Source organism: Bombina bombina, chromosome 9 (genome assembly GCF_027579735.1).
Source record: "Bombina bombina isolate aBomBom1 chromosome 9, aBomBom1.pri, whole genome shotgun sequence".
Lineage (NCBI taxonomy): Eukaryota > Metazoa > Chordata > Amphibia > Anura > Bombinatoridae > Bombina > Bombina bombina.
In genome coordinates, this window is record NC_069507.1 from 123039409 (window position 1) to 123060819 (window position 21411).

Genomic DNA, 21411 nt, shown 5'->3' on the forward strand with positions numbered 1-21411 from the left:
ATGGTCCATGCATATATATTTATATATATATATATATATATATATATATATTTTGTATTGAGATTGGTAAACATGGTCCTCTGTTTTCTATTAGCCCCTGTTTCATGTGTCAATGGAATGTATATTTATTATTTTTTATGTGTCAATGGAACTTTTATGCTTTTATGGTAATTAGACTTTGCATATATGAATTCATTTGTTTGTATTTCCAATACTGGTTACTATAGTTACGAATTGTATGGTTGCTATAGTTTTTTTGCTATAGATTTGCATGCTTATGTTCACCTGTTCATCCCTATGCCAATTATGGTTACCATAGCAATTAATTGTTACTGAGCACACGTTGGTGTAAATCATAATTAACTGTCCTATCAGATAGCCTTAGGGTTTTTTAGTTTGTTATATAGCAAGTGTATATCTTAATGTTTTATTATAGCCTGATGAAACAGCCCACAGGAGGCTGAGAAACGCGTCGCTGTGTTATTAAAGGTTTTTAACTTTTATATACACTTGCTTCTGTGGTATTTTACTTAATTACCTAGTTGTGGTGCATTATTATCTTTTTTTGTACAATCTCTCGTTGCTGGAAGCTGGGGATTACCTTTGTGGATTGTCTACTGGGCGACTTTGTGGTTCCAGCTTGCTGTAACTGCACCTGGAGGTGCTTTGTATCCTGTGAGTATACTCTTATGGTTACATCCTCCCCTTGCTCAAACGTTACTGGGCCATGTTGGTTTGCCTTTTTTTTTCTAGGCATCTCATTTCAGGCCTTCTAAGGAACTCTTACCGGATCCCTGTTGAGGAATAACAGTGAGCTGGACTACTGTGAAGCTCCAGCCTGCCTCACTAGCACCATTTGGGTGCTGTATGTTTGTGAGTATACATTTCTATTTGTATTCACATTTATTTGCTTTGGTGGTACTGGGCCATGGTGGCGGCTCTGTTTCTTTCTCTTCTCATATTTTACTACATGATCAATTGTTTATTTTTCTGTATTGAGCTACTGTATCAGAAGTTCAAACTAACATTAACCACCCTTCACTTTAGCATATTAAATTAATTCAAATTGAATAATAATAGTACAGTTCAGAGAAGTTGATATTACTTATATATCTGCTCACTCTTTATTCTACTTGAGGAGACTTTTAGAATGAATAGATTGTATCATTTTAAATATGCAAATTAAAAATACCCATAAATGCTTTGCATGTAAAAACAAAATTTGACAGCTAAATGGTTAAATATTTATATAAAAAAAGGAGTCTGCCACCTGCAATAATCAAAGAACTGTATGCTCATTAATTTTAAATCTGTAATAGTTGAAAGGAATAATAGACAATACTTCATCTACAAACCAGTCTTGCACTGTTACCATGATTACCATTTATTACATGTAAGCTCAAAAGTCTAACTGAAGCTAGGCTAAACTATTCTATCTATTCACTCTTTATTGTACTTGAGGAGGCTTTTAGAATTAATAGATAGTGTATATATATATATATATATATATTAGCACACATTTGAATAGGCAAATTAAAATTACCCATAAATACTTTGCATGTAAAAACAGACTCTTAGACTCTTTTACAGCTATTTGATAATGTTTGCTAGTTTTTGGATATAAATATCCTTAATAAATGTTCAGTCTGATATGAGTCACCAAAAGAGATGGAAAAAAAAAAAAACCACAGAGAAGACCTGCAAGCTACACAAGGGGAGACCATTACCTAGTACAAAGTTTTTTTTACAAAATGTTTCAAACTAAATAAAACAGTATTAGCTTTATTATCACAAAGATTTAGTTTCAATTTGAGATTTTAAAGCAGTGATAAATATAGACTGCCAATAATCACATATGAATTAAAATCTTGCTAAATTATTTTTTAAGAGTTCCATTTATCCTGCTCACACTGATCATGACTTGCTAATCTATACAAAAACCTCTTGATCGCAAGTCAGCACTACAATTGTTTTATGATCTGTGACATGAAACGTTTGTCCTGTTGACTTGCGATAAAGAAATATTTGTATATATTAGCAAGTAGGGATGCACTGAAATTTTGCATTTTTGGCTATTTAGTTTTTCGTTTTTTTTGCCTGTTATTTTCGGTAAAATTATTGTGTAGCATGTTTAAAATTTGATGCTAGCCTAGAGCTGCTGTTTAAGTTTATTACTTGACTTACTGTTCTGCATATAATGAGTTTTCTAAGACTATACTTTATTTGGATAATTGGTAAAAAAAAAAAAACCTATGATTCTGTTACATAGAACTAAATGAAGAATAATACAGTATATTGATATTTATAATTGTTTTAAGTAGGGATGCACAACCAAAATTTTGGTCACAGAAACATTTTGGCGAAAAACATAATTTATGTAAGAACTTACCTGATAAATTCATTTCTTTCATATTAACAAGAGTCCATGAGCTAGTGACGTATGGGATATACATTCCTACCAGGAGGGGCAAAGTTTCCCAAACCTTAAAATGCCTATAAATACACCCCTCACCACACCCACAAATCAGTTTAACGAATAGCCAAGAAGTGGGGTGATAAGAAAAAAAGTGCGAAGCATATAAAATAAGGAATTGGAATAATTGTGCTTTATACAAAAAAATCATAACCACCACAAAAAAGGGTGGGCCTCATGGACTCTTGTTAATATGAAAGAAATGAATTTATCAGGTAAGTTCTTACATAAATTATGTTTTCTTTCATGTAATTAACAAGAGTCCATGAGCTAGTGACGTATGGGATAATGACTACCCAAGAAGTGGATCTTTCCACACAAGAGTCACTAGAGAGGGAGGGATAAAATAAAGACAGCCAATTCCTGCTGAAAATAATCCACACCCAAAATAAAGTTTAACAAAAAACATAAGCAGAAGATTCAAACTGAAACCGCTGCCTGAAGAACTTTTCTACCAAAAACTGCTTCAGAAGAAGAAAATACATCAAAATGGTAGAATTTAGTAAAAGTATGCAAAGAGGACCAAGTTGCTGCTTTGCAGATCTGGTCAACCGAAGCTTCATTCCTAAACGCCCAGGAAGTAGAAACTGACCTAGTAGAATGAGCTGTAATTCTTTGAGGCGGAATTTTACCCGACTCAACATAGGCAAGATGAATTAAAGATTTCAACCAAGATGCCAAAGAAATGGCAGAAGCTTTCTGGCCTTTCCTAGAACCGGAAAAGATAACAAATAGACTAGAAGTCTTACGGAAAGATTTCGTAGCTTCAACATAATATTTCAAAGCTCTAACAACATCCAAAGAATGCAATGATTTCTCCTTAGAATTCTTAGGATTAGGACATAATGAAGGAACCACAATTTCTCTACTAATGTTGTTGGAATTCACAACTTTAGGTAAAAATTCAAAAGAAGTTCGCAACACCGCCTTATCCTGATGAAAAATCAGAAAAGGAGACTCACACGAAAGAGCAGATAATTCAGAAACTCTTCTAGCAGAAGAGATGGCCAAAAGGAACAAAACTTTCCAAGAAAGTAATTTAATGTCCAATGAATGCATAGGTTCAAACGGAGGAGCTTGAAGAGCTCCCAAAACCAAATTCAAACTCCATGGAGGAGAAATTGACTTAATGACAGGTTTTATACGAACCAAAGCTTGTACAAAACAATGAATATCAGGAAGAATAGCAATCTTTCTGTGAAAAAGAACAGAAAGAGCGGAGATTTGTCCTTTCAAAGAACTCGCGGACAAACCCTTATCTAAACCATCCTGAAGAAACTGTAAAATTCTCGGTATTCTAAAAGAATGCCAAGAAAAATGATGAGAAAGACACCAAGAAATATAAGTCTTCCAGACTCTATAATATATCTCTCGAGATACAGATTTACGAGCCTGTAACATAGTATTAATCACGGAGTCAGAGAAACCTCTATGACCAAGAATCAAGCGTTCAATCTCCATACCTTTAAATTTAAGGATTTCAGATCCGGATGGAAAAAAGGACCTTGAGACAGAAGGTCTGGTCTTAACGGAAGAGTCCATGGTTGGCAAGATGCCATCCGGACAAGATCCGCATACCAAAACCTGTGAGGCCATGCCGGAGCTATTAGCAGAACAAACGAGCATTCCCTCAGAATCTTGGAGATTACTCTTGGAAGAAGAACTAGAGGCGGAAAGATATAGGCAGGATGATACTTCCAAGGAAGTGATAATGCATCCACTGCCTCCGCCTGAGGATCCCGGGATCTGGACAGATACCTGGGAAGTTTCTTGTTTAGATGAGAGGCCATCAGATCTATCTCTGGGAGCCCCCACATTTGAACAATCTGAAGAAATACCTCTGGGTGAAGAGACCATTCGCCCGGATGCAACGTTTGGCGACTGAGATAATCCGCTTCCCAATTGTCTACACCTGGGATATGAACCGCAGAGATTAGACAGGAGCTGGATTCCGCCCAAACCAAAATTCGAGATACTTCTTTCATAGCCAGAGGACTGTGAGTCCCTCCTTGATGATTGATGTATGCCACAGTTGTGACATTGTCTGTCTGAAAACAAATGAACGATTCTCTCTTCAGAAGAGGCCAAAACTGAAGAGCTCTGAAAACTGCACGGAGTTCCAAGATATTGATCGGTAATCTCACCTCCTGAGATTCCCAAACTCCTTGTGCCGTCAGAGATCCCCACACAGCTCCCCAACCTGTGAGACTTGCATCTGTTGAAATTACAGTCCAGGTCGGAAGAACAAAAGAAGCCCCCTGAATTAAACGATGGTGATCTGTCCACCACGTCAGAGAGTGCCGAACAATCGGTTTTAAAGATATTAATTGATATATCTTCGTGTAATCCCTGCACCATTGGTTCAGCATACAGAGCTGAAGAGGTCGCATGTGAAAACGAGCAAAGGGGATCGCGTCCGATGCAGCAGTCATAAGACCTAGAATTTCCATGCATAAGGCTACCGAAGGGAATGATTGAGACTGAAGGTTTCGACAGGCTGTAATCAATTTTAGACGTCTCTTGTCTGTTAAAGACAAAGTCATGGACACTGAATCTATCTGGAAACCCAGAAAGGTTACCCTTGTTTGAGGAATCAAAGAACTTTTTGGTAAATTGATCCTCCAACCATGATCTTGAAGAAACAACACAAGTCGATTCGTATGAGACTCTGCTAAATGTAAAGACGGAGCAAGTACCAAGATATCGTCCAAATAAGGAAATACCACAATACCCTGTTCTCTGATTACAGACAGAAGGGCACCGAGAATCTTTGTGAAAATTCTTGGAGCTGTAGCAAGGCCAAACGGTAGAGCCACAAATTGGTAATGCTTGTCTAGAAAAGAGAATCTCAGGAACTGATAATGATCTGGATGAATCGGAATATGCAGATATGCATCCTGTAAATCTATTGTGGACATATAATTCCCTTGCTGAACAAAAGGCAATATAGTCCTTACAGTTACCATCTTGAACGTTGGTATCCTTACATAACGATTCAATAATTTTAGATCCAGAACTGGTCTGAAGGAATTCTCCTTCTTTGGTACAATGAAGAGATTTGAATAAAACCCCATCCCCTGTTCCGGAACTGGAACTGGCATAATTACTCCAGCCAACTCTAGATCTGAAACACAATTCAGAAATGCTTGAGCTTTCACTGGATTTACTGGGACATGGGAAAGAAAAAATCTCTTTGCAGGAGGTCTCATCTTGAAACCAATTCTGTACCCTTCTGAAACAATGTTCTGAATCCAAAGATTGTGAACAGAACTGATCCAAATTTCTTTGAAAAAACGTAACCTGCCCCCTACCAGCTGAACTGGAATGAGGGCCGTACCTTCATGTGAACTTAGAAGCAGGCTTTGCCTTTCTAGCAGGCTTGGATTTATTCCAGACTGGGGATGGTTTCCAAACTGAAACTGCTCCTGAGGACGAAGGATCAGGCTTTTGTTCTTTGTTGAAACGAAAGGAACGAAAACGATTGTTAGCCCTGTTTTTACCTTTAGACTTTTTATCCTGTGGTAAAAAAGTTCCTTTCCCACCAGTAACAGTTGAAATAATAGAATCCAACTGAGAACCAAATAATTTGTTTCCCTGGAAAGAAATGGAAAGTAGAGTTGATTTAGAAGCCATATCAGCATTCCAAGTCTTAAGCCATAAAGCTCTTCTGGCTAAGATAGCCAGAGACATAAATCTAACATCAACTCTAATAATATCAAAAATGGCATCACAGATGAAATTATTAGCATGCTGGAGAAGAATAATAATATCATGAGAATCACGATTTGTTACTTGTTGCGCTAGAGTTTCCAACCAAAAAGTTGAAGCTGCAGCAACATCAGCCAATGATATAGCAGGTCTAAGAAGATTACCTGAACATAGATAAGCTTTTCTTAGAAAAGATTCAATTTTTCTATCTAAAGGATCCTTAAACGAGGTACCATCTGATGTAGGAATGGTAGTACGTTTAGCAAGGGTAGAAATAGCCCCATCAACTTTAGGGATTTTGTCCCAAAATTCTAATCTGTCAGGCGGAACAGGATATAATTGCTTAAAACGTTTAGAAGGAGTAAATGAATTACCCAATCTATCCCATTCCTTAGCAATTACTGCAGAAATAGCATTAGGAACAGGAAAGACTTCTGGAATAACCGCAGGAGCTTTAAAAACCTTATCCAAACGAATAGAATTAGTATCAAGAGGACTAGAATCCTCTATTTCTAAAGCAATTAGTACTTCTTTAAGTAAAGAGCGAATAAATTCCATCTTAAATAAATATGAAGATTTATCAGCATCAATCTCTGATACAGAATCCTCTGAACCAGAAGAGTCCAAAGAATCAGAATGATGGTGTTCATTTAAAAATTCATCTGTAGAGAGAGAAGATTTAAAAGACTTTTTACGTTTACTAGAAGGAGAAATAACAGACAAAGCCTTCTTTATGGATTCAGAAACAAAATCTCTTATGTTATCAGGAACATTCTGCACCTTAGATGTTGAGGGAACTGCAACAGGCAATGGTACATCACTAAAGGAAATATTATCTGCATTAACAAGTTTGTCATGACATTTAATACAAACAACAGCTGGAGGAATAGCTACCAAAAGTTTACAGCAGATACACTTAGCTTTGGTAGATCCAGCAGGCAGAGGTTTTCCTGTAGTATCTTCTGGCTCAGATGCAACGTGAGACATCTTGCAATATGTAAGAGAAAAAACAACATATAAAGCAAAATAGATCAAATTCCTTATAAGACAGTTTCAGGAATGGGAAAAAAATGCCAAACATCAAGCTTCTAGCAACCAGAAGCAAATGAAAAATGAGACTGAAATAATGTGGAGAAAAAAGCGACGCCCATATTTTTTGGCGCCAAATAAGACGCCCACATTATTTGGCGCCTAAATGCTTTTGGCGCCAAAAATGACGCCACATCCGGAACGCCGACATTTTTGGCGCAAAATAACGTCAAAAAAATGACGCAACTTCCGGCGACACGTATGACGCCGGAAACGGAAATGAATTTTTGCGCCAAAAAAGTCCGCGCCAAGAATGACGCAATAAAATGAAGCATTTTCAGCCCCCGCGAGCCTAACAGCCCACAGGGAAAAAAGTCAAATTTTTGAGGTAAGAAAAATATGATAATTAAAGCATAATCCCAAATATGAAACTGACTGTCTGGAAATAAGGAAAGTTGAACATCCTGAGTCAAGGCAAATAAATGTTTGAATACATATATTTAGAACTTTATATAAAAGTGCCCAACCATAGCTTAGAGTGTCACAGAAAATAAGACTTACTTACCCCAGGACACTCATCTACATGTTTGTAGAAAGCCAAACCAGTACTGAAACGAGAATCAGTAGAGGAAATGGTAAATATAAGAGTATATCGTCGATCTGAAAAGGGAGGTAAGAGATGAATCTCTACGACCGATAACAGAGAACCTTATGAAATAGACCCCGTAGAAGGAGATCACTGCATTCAATAGGCAATACTCTCCTCACATCCCTCTGACATTCACTGCACGCTGAGAGGAAAACCGGGCTCCAACTTGCTGCGGAGCGCATATCAACGTAGAATCTAGCACAAACTTACTTCACCACCTCCCTTGGAGGCAAAGTTTGTAAAACTGATTTGTGGGTGTGGTGAGGGGTGTATTTATAGGCATTTTAAGGTTTGGGAAACTTTGCCCCTCCTGGTAGGAATGTATATCCCATACGTCACTAGCTCATGGACTCTTGTTAATTACATGAAAGAAATGGCATTTTTTGCCTTTTTTTTTTTTTTTCTCTTGGTAAAATTATTGTGTAGCAAATTATTGTTTTATTGAAAGTAACACACTAAAATTGGACAAAAATATCTTAAAAGTGTGGGCTTTTTTATTGGCTCTAATTATGCAAAAAAAAACTAAAAAAAAATAATTTGAAAATAAATTTGAAAAAATTCATTTTCAGTATCAGTTTCGGTTTTCGGCCAAGTGCATCCCGGATTTTCGGATGCGGTTTCGGTCCAGAATTTCCATTTCGGTGTATCACTATTAGCAAGTAACGATCAGAGTAAGAAGGTTGGATGGAACTTTTAGAGAACATTTTAACAATAGTATGATAAGGGCAAGATGAGTATATAGCAAGATGTCAGGAAAATAAGCATGTCCTGCTTAAGGTAATCTGAGGGAGGAGATGATGATAATGCAGCCAGCCACCGGCAGAAAGACAGAATAAAAATGCAGCGTAAAACACAATATGAGGGAGGAAGTATCCAATAAATTATTTTAAATATAGCATAATATAAATATATAGTAAAAATAAATACTATAAAAACATAATTTATTCTTACCTGATAAATTTATTTCTTGACACGGTGAGTCCACGGATCATCTTAATTACTGTTGAGAATATCACTCCTGACCAGCAGGAGGAGGCAAAGAGCACCACAGTAAAAGCTGTTAAATACCACTCCCCCTACCCACAATCCCCAGTCATTCGACCAAAGGGAAAGGAGAAAGGAAGTAATCAAAGGTGCAGAGGTGCCTGAAGTTTATAGAAAAACAAACTGTCTGAAAAACAGAGCGGGCCGTGGATTCACTGTGTCAGTAAATAAATACATTTATCAGGTAAGAATAAATTATGTTTTTTTTCTAATGACACGGTGAGTCCATGGATCATCTTAATACTGTTGGAAACCAATACCCAAGCTAGAGGACATGGATGATAAGGGAGGGACAAGACATCTGTATTTGCATCGCTTAATAATAACATCCATGAGAGAAAGTGTTAACGCCAGGCACTTCCAAATGTGTTTAAATCTAGAATCACCTAAGGATATCATGCATGTGTAAATATAAGTACAGATATTGTATGGGAATCTGCATGTATGCATAAAGGTTTATGTGTGTGTAATACACAAAATGATAAAAAAACTAATATAATCAAATGGGTAAATATATAGAAAAGCACTTATATGTTCATTCAATTTCTCTACATGATAAATAAAATATCAAAACTAAGAATCTAAAAAATTCTAAAATCTAAAAAAGGAGGCCAGAAAATGATAAATGATAGACGGGGAGCTAATGACACCCAGTGGACAGGTGAAGAAATGCTTATCTAAACAAATAGTTAATGTATAGACTTAAAAGGTCTATAAAGCTGTTGTCTGTGGTTATATCTAATTTGCGATTGGTAGTAGATTTTAGTGAAATAGTTACACCTGATGTGCTAATTTGTGATTGTTTTTGTGATCAATTTGTTGATTTCATTTTATGCTATTAAACTCTAAAAATTCAATCACTGTGTCTTATTTGTGCAGTAAGTAGAACTGAGTTTATAGCCAAATACATAATGAAAAGAACTTAGACATCACTAGACTTAAAATTTAACAATTATAGTCACTCCTGTTATCCAGTGGCTATCTTTGGTCAATATTAACAAATAATAATTATTAACTAATGCAAATAGTCTTACAATTGTGTACACATATAAGGTTATAAAAATGTTGGGCTTTATAAAAATGGTTAGCCTGAGGAAGAGGAGGATACTCTTGGGGAGAGTGCAATTCTCGATTCATTTTTAAAGTCATCTAATATTTATTATTACTGGACATATGTAACGCTCTGTAAAGAAAGTCCCTTAAATATTTTACCTTCCCTGCCCCCCAGGCTCAGCTGGCCTCTCAATCCAGTGTACCGGCTCAAGTCAGGTTTTGGTGGAGGTGGTGGATCTGCATCAGCTGATTGAGATTCCGTCACTTCAAGACTGCTGTGAGACTGTTGAACAAAATAAAGATGAAAACATAAAATTAAAATAAATTCATAACATGAAAGGTTAATGAGTACCGGAACAGTAGATAAGTATTATTATAACACAACTGGGGGGGGGGGGGTTAAAGTACATGGGGCTCTGCCCTGGCTAATTTTATTCTTTAACCCCTTAAGAACAAGGCCATTTTTAATTACTTACCCTTAAAGGGACAGTTTACTCAAAAATGTTCTCCCTTTTAATTTGTTCCCAATGATCCACTTTACCTGCTGGAGTGTATTAAATTGTTTATTATAATAAAAGTATTTCCATTACCCTTATATTGGCATTTGAAATAGATTATTTATCCTGTGGTATCTCAACCCATCCTGAAAGTTTTTGGCCTCAAGGCCAAGCTGTGTAAACACAGCCAGTATTAGAAATTACACTCCCAGTGGGTTATGGAAGAGATAAGGTAATAAAATGTTGATTTTCCATTGTTCTCTCCAAGTACTTGTGATTGGTTTGTGGACAGATATAAGATAAAGAAGCAGGTATATGTACACACTGTGATACAGTAATAAGATCTGATTACACCTACAAGCTCAATCCATTTTATTAGGTTGTGGCTTCAAAAAACAAAATCAGCTAATTCTTATACACAAATAAGCCTAAAAAAAGCAAATCTCATACATTTTATACTCTGCAGCTGGTAAAAAAAAGTAATTGGAAACACATTATGGGAAAACCTATTTTATAGTATACTGTCCCTTTAAGTGTTTGTGTTTAGCTGTAATTTTCCTCTTACTTATTTACTGTATCCACACATTATATACCACTTTTCTCGCCATTAAATGGACTTTTTAAATATATGACGTACCCTGTACTACGTGTGTCGTTAAGGGGTTAATCATGAATATCCAATTTGTTTTTTTTCATCAGTACAGCCTACCTTTTAAATATGCAATCTATGTATGGGTACCTACCAAGTATAATCAATAGTGAATTTCTGAGGATGCTGTTTGTCTAAAAAAGCTAGTGAAAAACAGAATTTATGTTTACCTGATAAATTTCTTTCTCCTACGGTGTGTCCGGTCCACGGCTTCATCCTTACATGTGGGAATATTTTCTTCCCCTACAGGAAATGGCAAAGGGAGCACACAGCAAAAGCTGTCCAAATAGCCCCCCCTCTGGCTCCGCCCCCCAGTCATTCGACCGACGGTTAGGAGAAAAAGGAGAAACCATAGGGTGCTGTGGTGACTGTAGTGTACAGAAATAAATTTTTTTAAACCTGACTAAAAGCCAGGGCGGGCCGTGGACCGGACACACCGTAGGAGAAAGAAATTTATCAGGTAAACATAAATTCTGTTTTCTCCTACATTGGTGTGTCCGGTCCACGGCTTCATCCTTACTTGTGGGAACCAATACCAAAGCTTTAGGACACGGATGAAGGGAGGGAACAAGTCAGGTAACCTAAACGGAAGGCACCACAGCTTGCAAAACGTTTCTCCCAAAAATAGCCTCCGAAGAAGCATAAGTATCGAATTTGTAAAATTTGGCAAAAGTATGCAGAGAAGACCAAGTCGCTGCCTTACAGATCTGGTCAACAGAAGCCTCGTTCTTGAAGGCCCATGTGGAAACCACAGCTCTAGTAGAGTGAGCTGTAACTCGTTCAGGAGGCTGCCGTCTGGCAGTCTCATAAGCCAATCGGATGATGCTTTTCAGCCAAAAGGAAAGAGAGGTAGCAGTAGCTTTCTGCCCTCGCCTTTTACCAGAATAAACGACAAACAAGGATGAAGTCTGTCTGAAATCCTTTGTTGCTTCTAAATAGAATTTTAAAGCACGGACCACATCTAAGTTGTGTAACAAACGTTCCTTCTTCGAAACTGGATTCGGACACAGAGAAGGAACAACTATTTCCTGGTTAATATTCCTGTTGGAAACCACTTTTGGAAGAAAACCAGGTTTGGTACGCAAAACAACCTTATCTGTATGGAATACCAGATAGGGTGAAGTACACTGCAAAGCAGACAATTCAGAAACTCTTCTAGCAGAAGAAATAGCAACCAAAAACAGAACTTTCCAAGATAGTAACTTAATATCTATGGAATGTAAAGGTTCAAACGGAACCCCTTGAAGAACTGAAAGAACTAAGTTTAGACTCCATGGAGGAGTCATGGGTCTGTAGACAGGCTTGATTCTGACTAAGGCCTATACAAACGCCTGTACATCTGGCACTGCTGCCAGACGTTTGTGCAACAAAACAGACAGAGCAGATATCTGTCTTTTAAGAGAACTCGCTGACAACCCTTTATCCAAACCTTCTTGGAGAAATGAAAGTATCCTAGGAATTTTAATTTTACTCCAAGAGAATCCCTTGGATTCGCACCAACAGATATATTTTTTCCATATCTTATGGTAAATTTTCCTAGTCACAGGTTTTCTGGCTTGGACCAGAGTATCTATAACTGAATCTGAAAACCCACGCTTAGATAAAATCAAGCGTTCAATTTCCAAGCAGTCAGTTACAGAGAGACTAGATTTGGATGTTCGAATGGACCTTGTACTAGAAGATCCTGTCTCAAAGGTAGCTTCCATGGTGGAACCGATGACATATTCACCAGGTCTGCATACCAAGTCCTGCATGGCCACGCAGGAGCTATCAGAATCACCGAGGCCTTCTCCTGTTTGATCCTGGCTACAAGCCTGGGAAGGAGAGGGAACAGTGGAAACACATAAGCTAGGTTGAACGACCAAGGCGCCACCAATGCATCCACTAGTGTCGCCTTGGGATCCCTGGATCTGGACCCATAGCGAGGAACCTTGGAGTTCTGACGGGATGCCATCAGATCCATGTCTGGAATGCCCCATAGTCGAGTTAACTGGGCAAAGACCTCCGTGTGGAGTTCCCACTCCCCCGGATAGAAAGTCTGACGACTCAAATAATCCGCCTCCCAGTTGTCTACTCCTGGGATGTGAATTGCAGATAGGTGGCAGGAGTGATCCTCCGCCCATTTGATGATCTTGGATAACTCTCTCATCGCCAAGGAACTCTTTGTTCCCCCCTGATGATTGATGTACGCTACAGTCGTCATGTTGTCCGACTGAAATCTTATGAATCTGGCCTTCGCTAGTTGAGGCCAAGCCAGGAGCGCATTGAATATCGCTCTCAGTTCCAAAATGTTTATCGGGAGAAGAGACTCTTCCCGAGACCATAGACCCTGAGCTTTCAGGGAGTCCCATACCGCGCCCCAGCCTAAGAGACTGGCGTCGGTAGTGACAATGACCCACTCTGGCCTGCGGAAACTCATTCCCTGAGACAGGTGATCTTGAGTCAACCACCAGCGGAGTGAGTCTCTGGTTAACTGGTCTACTTGAATCTGGGGAGACAAGTCTGCATAATCCCCATTCCATTGTTTGAGCATGCACAGTTGTAATGGTCTTAGATGAATTCGAGCAAAAGGAACCACGTCCATTGCTGCAACCATTAATCCTATTACCTCCATGCACTGAGCTATGGAAGGCTGAGGAATAGATTGAAGAACTTGACAAGCGTTTAGAAGCTTTAACTTTCTGACCTCTGTCAGAAAAATCTTCATTTCTACAGAATCTATTATTGTTCCTAGAAAAGGAACCCTTGTGGACGGGGACAGGGAACTCTTTTCTATGTTCACCTTCCACCCGTGAGACCTGAGAAAGGCTAAAACAATGTCTGTATGAGCCTTTGCTTTGGAAAAGGACGACGCTTGGATTAGAATGTTGTCTAGGTAAGGTGCTACAGAAATGCCCCTCGGCCTTAGAACCGCTAGAAGGGACCCTAGTACCTTTGTGAAAATTCTGGGAGCAGTGGCTAAAACGAATGGAAGAGCCACGAACTGGTAATGTTTGTCCAGAAAGGCGAACCTTAGGAACTGATGGTGATCTTTGTGGATAGGAATATGCAGGTACGCATCCTTTAAGTCCACGGTAGTCATATATTGACCCTCCTGGATTGTTGGTAAGATCGTCCGAATGGTTTCCATTTTGAATGATGGAACTCTGAGGAATTTGTTTAGGATTTTTAAATCCAGAATTGGCCTGAAAGTTCCCTCTTTTTTGGGAACTACAAACAGGTTTGAGTAAAAACCCAGACCTTGTTCCGCTGTTGGAACTGGGAGTATCACTCCCATCTTTAATAGGTTTCCTACGCAATGTAAGAATGCCTGTCTCTTTATCTGGTCTGAAGATAAGCGAGACATGTGGAACCTTCCCCTTGGAGGGAGTTCCTTGAACTCTAGAAGATACCCCTGAGAGACTATTTCTAGTGCCCAGGGATCCGGAACATCTCTTGCCCAAGCCTGAGCAAAGAGAGAAAGTCTGCCCCCTACTAGATCCGGTCCCGGATCGGGGGCTACCCCTTCATGCTGTCTTGGTAGCAGCAGCAGGCTTCTTGGCCTGTTTACCCTTGTTCCAGCCTTGCAATGGTTTCCATACTGGTTTAGGCTGGGAAGCGTTACCCTCTTGTCTAGAGGCTGTAGAATTTGGTGCCGGTCCGTTCCTGAAATTGCGAAAGGAATGAAAATTAGATTTGTTTTTAGCCTTGAAAGGCCTATCCTGTGGGAGGGCATGGCCCTTTCCCCCAGTGATGTCTGAAATAATCTCCTTCAATTCTGGCCGAAAAGGGTCTTACCTTTGAAAGGAATATTAAGCAATTTTGTTTTGGACGACACATCTGCCGACCAAGATTTTAGCCAAAGCGCCCTGCGCGCCACTATTGCAAAACCTGAATTTTTCGCCACTAATTTTGCCAATTGAAAAGCGGCATCCAAAATAAAGGAATTAGCCAACTTTAGTGCGTGAATTCTGTCCATGACTTCATCATATGGAGTCTCCTTTTGGAGCGAATTTTCTAGTTCCTCGAACCAAAAAGACGCCGCCGTGGTGACAGGAATAATGCACGAAATCGGTTGAAGAAGGAAACCTTACTGAACAAATATCTTTTTAAGCAATCCTTCCAATTTTTTATCCATAGGATCTTTGAAAGCACAACTGTCCTCAATAGGGATAGTTGTGCGCTTGGCTAACGTTGAAACTGCCCCCTCTACCTTAGGGACCATTTGCCATGCGTCCCTTCTGGGGTCGACAATGGGGAACATTTTCTTAAATATAGGAGGGGGAACAAAAGGTACACCTGGCTTCTCCCACTCCTTAGTCACTATGTCCGCCACCCTCTTGGGTATCGGAAAAGCATCGGCGTGCACTGGGACCTCTAAGAATTTGTCCATTTTGCACAAATTCTCTGGAATCGCCAAAGTATCACAATCATCAAGAGTAGCTAGCACCTCCTTAAGCAGAGCGTGGAGATGTTCTAGCTTAAATTTAAATGCCACGATATCAGGTTCTGCCTGCTGAGAAATTTTTCCTGAATCAGAAATTTCTCCCTCAGACAGACCCTCCCTCACTGCCAACTCAGATTGATGTGAGGGTATAACAGATAAATTATTGTCAGTGACAACTTGCTCATCCTCTGTATTTAAAACTGAGCAATCACGCTTTCTGGGAAATGCTGGCAGTTTGGATAAAAGATTTGCTATAGAATTATCCATTACTGCTGTTAATTGCTGCATAGTAACAAGCATTGGCGCGCTAGATGTACTAGGTATCGCCTGTTAATTGCTGCATAGTAACAAGCATTGGCGCGCTAGATGTACTAGGTATCGCCTGCGCGGGCAAAACTGGTGTTGACACAGAAGGAGAGGAGGATGAACTATCCCCACTACCTTCATTTGAAGAATCATCTTGGGCAACCTTATTAAATGTGACAGTACTGTCCTTACTTTGTTTGGACGCCATGGCACAATTTGCACATACATTTAAAGGGGGAACCACCTTGGCCTCCATACACACAGAACATATGCTATCTGAAGGTACAGACATGTTAGGCAGATTTAGGCAGGCTATTAATGCAATAAAAACGATTTTACACAAAACCGTTACTGTCTCTTTAAATAATAAAAGGAACACACTTTATTTCTGAATGTTCAAAAAACTATGAAGGAAATATCCGATCTTTATAAAATTTACACCCCAGTGTCTTAATGCTTTGAAAGTATTGCACACCAAATATGACGTTTCTAGACCCTTAAATAAGCAAACCGGAGCTAATTGTTCAATTAACCGGTTTAAACACACTACAGTCCCTGCCACAGACTTTGCTGCGGCTTTTACCTTCCTTAGGGGTTATTCACCACAGAAATAAGCCTTCCGGAGTCTGTTTCTCAGCCACAGGACCCTCTCACATGAACTGCGCAACTGAGGCGCGAAAATGAGGCCTCCTCCCTCTGCATACCAGAGTGAAGGGGCCTTTCTGACTAGATTAGGCGTCTAAACCAATGCCAGGCATAATTAAAACGTTCCCAAAAATGTTTCTAAGCTCATAAAACACTCCAAATGTCATAAGAATATGAGATAAGCAAATCGATTTAGCCCACAAAAGTGTCAACCAGCATAGAGCCCAATTTATAAGCCTTCAATCTGTTACTGAGTCTAAGAAAATGGCTTACCGGTCCCATAAGGGAAAACTGACAGTCTTCTAGCATTACTATGTGTTGTTAGAAAAGAGACTGGTCATACCTGAAGCAGATAAGTCTGCAAACTGTTACCCCCAACTGAAGTTCTCTGGTTTCAACAGTCCTGCGTGGTAACAGCAATGGATTTTAGTTACTGGTGCTAAAATCATACTCCTCTTTTAACAGAACTCTTCATCACTTTCTGTTGTAGAGTAAATAGTACAAACCGGCACTATTTTAAAATAAACTCTTGATAGAAGAAATAAAACTACAACTAACACCACATACTCTTTACCATCCCCGTGGAGATGCTACTTGTTCAGAGCAGGCAAAGAGAATGACTGGGGGGCGGAGCCAGAGGGGGGGCTATATGGACAGCTTTTGCTGTGTGCTCCCTTTGCCATTTCCTGTAGGGGAAGAGAATATTCCCACAAGTAAGGATGAAGCCGTGGACCGGACACACCAATGTAGGAGAAAGGGGTGTCAAAAGAGCATCTATATATAATTAAAGACATTAGGGATGTTTTAAAGGGACTTTGTACACTAGATTTTTCTTTGCATAAATGTTTTGTAGATCTATTTATATAGCCCATCTGGGTGTGTTTTTGAAAAATGTATAGTTTTGCTTATTTTTAAATAACATTGTGCTGATTTTCAGACTCCCAACCCTCAAAGTTTTAGATGTATACATACTTCAGACTGCTCTTACCCCTTTCAGTGGGTGTCCCAGGCTAATCTCATTAACAGTGCTAAATTGGGAGCTTCTAAGTAAGTTTTTAAAAGGTTTTATACTGGGTGTTTATATCAGTATCTGTGCATATTCTTCTTTATGGTAGTGTCTATTACACACAGTTAAATGAAAATTGGTGTATACTGCCCCTTTAAAAAAAGCAAAGTTCAATATAGTTTTCATCATTAACCCTTTGAGTGCTAATGACGGCTCTGAGCCGTCACAGAGTTTCTCACTCTGGTGCTAATGATGACTCAGAGCCGTCATGAGCACTCTCCCACCTTGAGAGAGATCTGGGGGCTCCTAACCCGGCGATCATGCCTGTAGAGTGACAGGCATCGCTGGGGCTTCACGTGATGCACGGTGACGTCACGCGCAATGACGTGATGAGAAGGGGGCATGCTGCATCTAAGCAGCTACAGACCCCCAAGACCCACTGTTGGAAAGGTAATCACCTAACCTTTGCAACAGTGTAAGTCTTGGGTCATTCTCCAAGGTTTACTTGGGGTGTATGCCAGAGGATTGGCGGTGTGCCCCCCAGACAGAGGCAAAACAGATATTACAATAGAAGACTCACCGGAAGTGACAGATTGCAGTTTTCGATGAATTGCAGTTCTCAAAAGAAAACCGGGTCTATTGTTGGTTCAGAACCTGGGTTGCTCTGGCTTATTGGGTGGCTAAATGTAGCCAGGGTGCTGAACCAAAAATGGGTCGGCTACATAGCTTACATTCCTACTTTTCAAATAAAGATACCAAGAGAACAAAGAAAAATTGATAATAGGAGTACATTAGAAAGTTGCATGCTCTATCTGAATCTTGAAAGAAAAAAAAAAATTGGGTTTACTATCACCTCTATCTCCTGTGGTGGCCAAAATTTCTCAAACATCTTCCAAAAGTTTGTACTCACTTTTGGCTTGTATAACTAGTTTAATTAGGGAACTCACTTGACATCCACAGGGGTGTAGAAAATAGATTCCTAAAGAAAATTTAAGAAATGTATTTAAAGGTATTTGAAACCCAAAAAATATTTATTTGTGATTTAGACAGAGCATACCATTTTAATTTTTATTATCAAATTTGCTTTGTTCCCATGATATTCTGTGTTGAAGAGATACCTAGGTAGGTGTCTGGAGCACTACATGTCAGGAAATAGCGCTGCCATATAGTGTGCTTGCAAATTGATTTCTTTTTTTGCAAAACTGCTGTCATATAGTGCTCCAGATATGTCCCTGCTTTTCAACAAAAGAAACCAAGAGAATGAAGGAAAAAAAAAAACTAAATCTATGCTTACCTGATAAATTTATTTATTTCCGGATATGGTGAGTCCACGGCTTGAGTAATTACTGTTGGGAGTATCACTCCTGGCCAGCAGGAGGAGGCAAAGAGCACCACAGTTAAACTGTTAAAGGGACAGTCAAGTCCAAAAAAACTTTCATGATTCATATAGGGCATGCAATTTTTTTTTTAAGAAACAATTTTTATTGAAGTTGTGAGAATAGAAACATACAATTTTTGTCCATGAACAACAGTTGCATCAATGTAAGTAAAACAAAGATATACACAGAGTGATAAAGACAACTATTAAGTCTAAACATGGCATGAAAAGAGGGATTGGAACTTCAATTTTATTATATAATATAGATAGAGTACCCCACACTGAGTTAGAGAGAATTCTTCAATCTTGTAATGGTAGGGTGTGTGGAGTTGGTTTTTATCTTGGCCACTCTTAGGCCTGAGCATATAGAGGGGGTGGGGGAATTCAGCAATCAAAAGTCACTTAGTATAAAAGGGGGAGGGTGGAGGGGCAGAGCCTGCTTAAATATCTATTGTGAATACTGAAGTGTCATGAAGTTTTAAATTAGTTTGCCAACATGAAAGGTCCCTCTGTAAAGGGGGATTCATAAAAGCAGAGATATGTAGGAAATGTATGATGGGTAACAAGGGATGGATGGAAATTAGGGTCCCTTAAGCGTGAGGATTATATAAAATATGTAAGTCATTATTCATAAGACGGGGTAGGAAATTTTAAGGTAAAGAGAGTTGTAGTTGTAATGGGTGTTGAGGATATATCACCCAACGTGCCTTCTCACTACTGTTTAGTATCATGCCTGGCTATATTCCGGTTAGGATGTAGTGTTCCCTAATAAGTAAATACAAATATACAACTGTCACATGAAAATGATAACTAGATGTGAGGCTAATGGGACATAGATATGTGTGACTATATCCCGAGATGTAATACTATTAACCCATGACATGTAACAATATGGTACTACTTAGTAAAAATTTTAGTATACATGAGTGTATAAACCTTGTGGAAAAGGAAAAGGCCTCAACACAAGTGGAAAGCAGGTTATATATAAATATTACACATATAGCAACACGATACAAATACAAATATATGAATTCTATTCATGAGGGCAGTAGAGGGATCTCCTGTCAGGGGAGATATTAACAGGGGACTCAGAAGGAACTTTTTCTGCTATGTAGACATCTAAAAAATAGCACAAAAGAGGTTAAGACCTACATGACTACTGAGAGGTTATAGTGTGGGCAATAAACAGACGTAACTAGGAAGTGAACTTGAGTGCTGTAAATCCCTCTGAAGGAACCCAGTCGTGTCTTATGAACATTGATTGGTATGGATCCAGAGGATCTATACTACAAAACATCCTGATGGTGCAAGATAGCTAAACAGTAGGGATAAGGAAATAAACAGAGTTTTCTCTAATCAACAGGATATCTCCCACTAACATTAATGGTGAGTAATTTTTTAACGCTAAGTTTGGTTACGCTGCCTTGGCCGCAGACAGCCCACCCAGCTATGAATTGGAGTTAGGAGAGTAATCAATATTGAACATATCTCTACTTCTAAAACTATATACATCATCATCCTATGCCATAATATATTTTTCATATAATATAAGCTAACATAATGTAGTAATTTAAGCTCCTTAAGTCATATCATCAATACAATCATTTTACTCATAAGGAGGAAGTGCCATAAGATATTCTACAGTAATGCACTATATAGCAGGCATGGGTTCTGTGGGGAAGACTCTATTAGTTCTTACAAAAGGTTTAGAGAGAACCATTGCTACACTTTGAATTATACTTTCCTGTTAGAACAATAATGCTAATGCAAGAACGATACCGTTGCTACAGGTTTCAAATAAGAGAGCTGCATGTGTGTATATACTCTCCCTGTCGTGGGTGAATGGCAAAGGACTGAGCAGCATCCTATATGTGGTGGGTCTCTTATCTATACATAATAATAACTCTCCAATTTGTTAGGTATATAACTATGGGTATTTACTACTGGTATAAGGTTGGGGCTGTTACTGAATCCGAGATAGTTACAAATTGAGATTGGATTACCATATCTTAGATAAGTATCCCCCGATGTATACGTGTGTATAGGGATTAGTGTCATGGGAATTATGGATGTGTGTCTGAATAGTGAATAGAGAGCTTAAGTATTCATAAGTAAGGTACCTCAGATAGTAGTATTAAAATCCTGTGTCTTTTCAGTATGTGTGAAAACCTCAAGTACATTATAGCCACTCATAAATTAACATTAGGGGTATAAGGCATTAAGAACCAATAATGGAGAAAACCAGTAGTGAGATATATCTGAATAACCCATATGAACTATTATTTAATCCAGATATATGGAAAACCTCCTATGGTGAAAAATAGAGCGCTAAAATCTAAATAAACATGAAGGTAAACTTTCATAATAGTCTCCTATGGCAAGTTAGGATACCAACCACCAAAGGAAGAGACGCTAGAGGTCCTCTGTTCTAGTAATAACGCAGCATAAAGTTACCCCACACCATTACTTCAAAGGAGGGCAAGGTTCTTACAAATAAGAAGGGTTCATTTACGTTATTATGTAGTAAAGCAGTTCCTTAGAGTTAGAC

General features: G+C 38.8%; 1 protein-coding gene across 1 annotated transcript in view; it reads right to left on the reverse strand.

Annotated features, from left to right (window-relative positions):
* ZDHHC5 (zinc finger DHHC-type palmitoyltransferase 5) overlaps positions 1 to 21411 on the reverse strand; it is a 652209-nt gene that overhangs the window by 174875 nt on the left and 455923 nt on the right. The window contains exon 9 of the mRNA XM_053692339.1: positions 10116 to 10239. Coding sequence (XP_053548314.1) covers positions 10116 to 10239 — 124 coding nt within the window. The remainder of the gene's footprint in view (positions 1 to 10115; positions 10240 to 21411) is intronic.